Source organism: Trypanosoma conorhini (assembly GCF_003719485.1).
Source record: "Trypanosoma conorhini strain 025E chromosome Unknown Tco_14.4_contig_00094, whole genome shotgun sequence".
In the NCBI taxonomy this organism is placed as follows: Eukaryota; Euglenozoa; class Kinetoplastea; order Trypanosomatida; family Trypanosomatidae; genus Trypanosoma; species Trypanosoma conorhini.
In genome coordinates this window covers 38321-42109 of record NW_021704179.1, presented here as the reverse complement: position 1 = coordinate 42109, position 3789 = coordinate 38321, and the positions used below count along the sequence as shown (strand labels likewise).

Here is a 3789-nt window from a genome sequence, read left to right as displayed (position 1 = left end):
GCATCCGTCGCACGCTGGAGTCTGGGGCCAGGCGAGAGTGTTTTGCTGGTCGTGGGGGGCGCGAGTGAGAGCGTTCTGGCGAGTCCGAACACCAACGAGCTTAGGCTGCAGAACCGGCGGGGATTCGTGAAGATTGCGCTGCAGGAGGGCTCCCCGCTGGTTCCCGTGTATGCGTTTGGAGAGAACGACGTCTACGCAATTCCCCGCGTCGCGACCTCCGCGTGGTGGAGGCGCGTGGAGAAGCTGTTTCGCAAGGCCACGACCTTTGGCTTTCCCCTGTTCCTTGGCCGCGGCTGGTTCAACTACAGCTTCGGCATCCTGCCGCACCGCCGCCCGATCACGGTGGTGGTTGGGGAGCCGCTGCTGGTGCCGAAGATCCCCCAGCCAACGGCGGAGGACCTGCAGGAGTGGCACGACAAGTACGTCACGGCCCTCAAGCGACTCTTCGACGAGTACCGCGCCGTGTACGACGTGGAATCCAGTGGCCTGCGTATTCATTAGTTTTTGTAGTGTTGAGCGCCAGTGCTACTTCGTTATCTTGTTGTTTTTGTTTTTTTGTTTTTGTTTTTGTTACGTTTGCCTTTACGTGAGTAAGTTTGAGTGTATACGTGCGTCGGTGGGGACCCTGTGGAAGTGAGAAGATGGGCGTGTGCGGCTGTGGGTTCCGCGTCGATTGTAAGGTTATTTATTTATCTACTTTTTTCTCTTCGGCGCCGCGCACGCATGGCCGTGCGTGCGAGTCTGTGCGTGGGGGTGTGTCCCTGTGCAACGGGGAGAGCTTTACACATGTATGTGTTTATGCATGTGTGTATGTGACCTCCTCTCCAATGTGTTCGTATGTATGTGTATATATACATGTACTTGTAGGTATCTACACCTGCGTGCGTACACCGCGTGAGGGCAGAGGCAGGGAAGAGAGCACCGACGCCCAAACAGAACACAAAAACAGAGAAGGGAAAAAGGTGGTGAGGGGGCGTTGTTACGGCGGCCACGCAGAGCAGCGAAGATGGTGCTCATGTCAACGTACCGCAACAGCAGGCTGGTGTCGAAGGAGTTCCTGCACGGCCCCGTGATGCGGTTTCGCGCGCTTGGTGAGTTCTACTTCCAACGTGCTTGGAACGGCACACTGAACTGGGCCCTCCCTGGCGAGTACCGCCTGTATGCGGTGATGATCCCCTTCATCTACTTCTACCACCGCTGGCACCAGGAGCACAAGCTGGACAAAGACCACGTGGAGAAGGCGATGATCATGCGGTGGGGCGGCTCGCTGGAGGAGGTGCGCAAGCTGTCGGCGAAGGACCAGCTGCGGGTGCGCTGCTTCATGGACGTAGAGAAACTCTACTCCGCCTATGGCCCGAAGGACATCAATGTGCAGCCGGCCGGCGACACTTTGCCCGGAAAGGACTTTTACAAGAAGGACGGTGAGGGCCACCATCACTGAGGACGTTTATTGCTGCCGCTCTCATTTCTTCCTTGACGTCCACTGGCCGTGGCGGCTGTGAGGTGGGCGGGGTGGTGGCTGTCGACGCGCCGCAGACGCAGTGGAGCGTGATGAACAGCAAAAAAAAAAAACGGGAGGAAACCGAACGGTGTGAAGGGAGAAACGGGACAGCATGGCGTGCGTGGTCGCTGCAGTTAAGAGAGAGAGGTGCGTTTCTCGCTAGGAGGAGGGAAGTGTTTAGCGGAGTAGTAGCGGTTGGCCACACATGCACGTGAGTGTGCCTGGGGGGGGGGATGTGTGTGCGTGACTGCGGGGCCCCGCGCTCGTCGTCTGACGCGGCGAGTGCGGGGCGGCCGACGGATCGCGGCGTATTGACCCCCGCGCATGCACCCTGCGCAGGTGAAAAATAAACAAAACGAAAAAAAGAAGAATGAAAAAAAAAAAAGTTGCGTCGCTCGCCTTGTTGGTGTAACTGTCAGCTTCGGCGTGTGCGTGCGTGTGTGGTGTGGGGCGTTTTGTTGCCGCCTCAACTGCCGGAGGTGGAGGGCTGCTGCTGCTGCTGCTGCACAGTGCCGTCTCTTTCCCTTTTTTTTTGTTTTGTTTTCTCGCCTTCTCGCCCGCGCGCAAAACTGGGCGCCGGCGGCGGCTGACAGCTGCAGCCTCTTCACAGGTGGCAACCTCCCCCACGCGACCAAAGTAGATTTTTTTTGTTCTTCTTCTTTAAGAATAATTTTTTTTAAAAAAAGAGCAAACACCAAAAAGAACGAAAGAAAAAAAAAAGAGAGATGATGGGTACACTCGTGCTTCCGCCGTTTGTGGCTGCCGCCATCGTCGAGCACGCCAAGCGCCGCCACAACTCCGCCGGGTACCTCGTAGGGAGCCGCAGCGGCAACCAGATCACCGTCACGGACTACATCCCCTGCACCCACGAGTCCACGAACGACGTCCGCACGCGGGCGTACCTGGAGGAGCTTAAGGAGCGCGTCGCGCTGAAGAAGTGCTACACGCCGAGCATCACGCTGGTCGGCTGGTACGCGGCGGCCACGCCGGAGCCGGAGAAGGAGCGAGAGTTCGAGCTCTGGTGCCAGGCGCCAGGCGCACGCTTCACCAAGAACCAGGCCGTCATGCTGCTTGTGCGCATGCCGACCGCCGCCGACGTCAGTATTCGCTGGGAGGCGTACATCACGAGCAACCTTAGGAAGGGGGACGCCGCCCAGTGTGAGCGGACGCAGCAGCTAGCCGTCGCCATGGAGGCGGAAACGCAGTCGATGAACGTGCTGCTGTCCGAGATGGTCTCCAAGGCGCTCTGCGGCGGCGCCGTGCCGTACCCCACGGACCGCATCACGAACCTCGACTACGTCGCGGCGGACGCAGCCGCCAGAGAGGGGGACTTTGGCAGAAAAGACGGCATTCGAAAGGACGCCGAGTCGCGGCCGGTGGAGGCGGCCCTGCTCGCCGTGCAGAACAAACTTCACCAGGCCATCTCGCACGCCCGCGCCATCCTCGCCTCGGGGCACAAGCACAGCAGTGAGGGCGCCGCCATCGCGGAGAACTACGAGACCATTCTGGCTGAAAAGAAGGAGCAGAGTAGCCGCGACGACTTTATCACGGAGAGCTACAAGGATGCGCTGATGATGAAATACACCGCCGCCTTGCTTCGCCGCCACGTGACGGAGATTGAGCGCCACGGACGTCAGGACATAAAAGAGAAGATGTACTACGGCCACGGTCAGAGCGGCGCGGCCAGTCCGCATAGCACACGTAGAACCGCTGCTTTTCGCTAAACGACAACTGTCGCGGCACAGGGAGGGGGAGGGGCGTGTAGGGTAAGCCGCAGCGAGCGCAAGGGATGAGATGGCGTGGGAGGAGGGCCATCTGCTTCCCGCAATTTATCCTCCTCTCCCTTGGCGTCTGTGCTTCTCTCTCTCTTGTGTTTCACTGCGTGTAACCCGCTGCGGGCACGTGGCAATGGTATCGGCGGGGCTCAGTTGTTGTTGTTGTTGTTGGTGTGGGTCTCTGTGTGGTGGGGCGGCGGCAACGTGCCCCCCTCCCACGTGTCCGCAGCGCCCTGCGCGGAGGCGAAGAGGCGGTCGGAAAGTCTCTGCCCGCGTCGAAGGGCGGACGCCCACGCACGCACTTTTTTTTTTTCTTGTTTCGTTTTTAAGGTTAAGAGCCCCGGTGAGAGGAGTGCGCTGCGGTGGAGTGGGGGGGGCGACGGGGGCGCCGTTGGGAAGCAAAGGAGAGAAACAAAGAAGAGGCAAAAAAAAAAAATGGACTTTTCATCGCTGCCGCCGCCGCCGCTACCATCGCCGCCAGACTAAAGGAGGAAAAGGAAAAGAAAAAGAAAA

The 3789-nt window shown here is 59.2% G+C and overlaps 3 protein-coding genes across 3 annotated transcripts, besides 7 other annotated features; all 3 read left to right on the top strand.

The window, feature by feature from the left end:
- Tco025E_02425 (putative diacylglycerol acyltransferase) lies at positions 1-501 on the top strand (the record flags this gene model as incomplete). The annotated part of the gene is made up of 1 exon (XM_029369351.1): positions 1-501. A coding segment is annotated over one exon (501 nt), but the record flags the coding sequence as incomplete, so codon positions are not given.
- A 37-nt stretch (positions 502-538) lies between these two features.
- Positions 539-572: a microsatellite.
- A 214-nt stretch (positions 573-786) lies between these two features.
- Positions 787-814: a microsatellite.
- A 192-nt stretch (positions 815-1006) lies between these two features.
- Positions 1007-1441, top strand: Tco025E_02424 (uncharacterized protein; the record flags this gene model as incomplete). The annotated part of the gene is made up of 1 exon (XM_029369350.1): positions 1007-1441. The coding sequence occupies one exon, from the start codon at positions 1007-1009 to the stop codon at positions 1439-1441; it is 435 nt and encodes a 144-aa protein (XP_029230595.1).
- A 402-nt stretch (positions 1442-1843) lies between these two features.
- Positions 1844-1886: a microsatellite.
- Positions 1887-1987: 101 nt separating this feature from the next.
- Positions 1988-2007: a microsatellite.
- A 172-nt stretch (positions 2008-2179) lies between these two features.
- Positions 2180-2221: a microsatellite.
- An 8-nt stretch (positions 2222-2229) lies between these two features.
- Positions 2230-3225, top strand: Tco025E_02423 (putative glycerol kinase, glycosomal; the record flags this gene model as incomplete). The annotated part of the gene is made up of 1 exon (XM_029369349.1): positions 2230-3225. One exon carries the CDS (start codon positions 2230-2232, stop codon positions 3223-3225), a length of 996 nt encoding a protein of 331 aa, XP_029230594.1.
- A 203-nt stretch (positions 3226-3428) lies between these two features.
- Positions 3429-3451: a microsatellite.
- Positions 3452-3724: 273 nt separating this feature from the next.
- Positions 3725-3755: a microsatellite.
- Between the last annotated feature and the right edge of the window lie 34 nt (positions 3756-3789).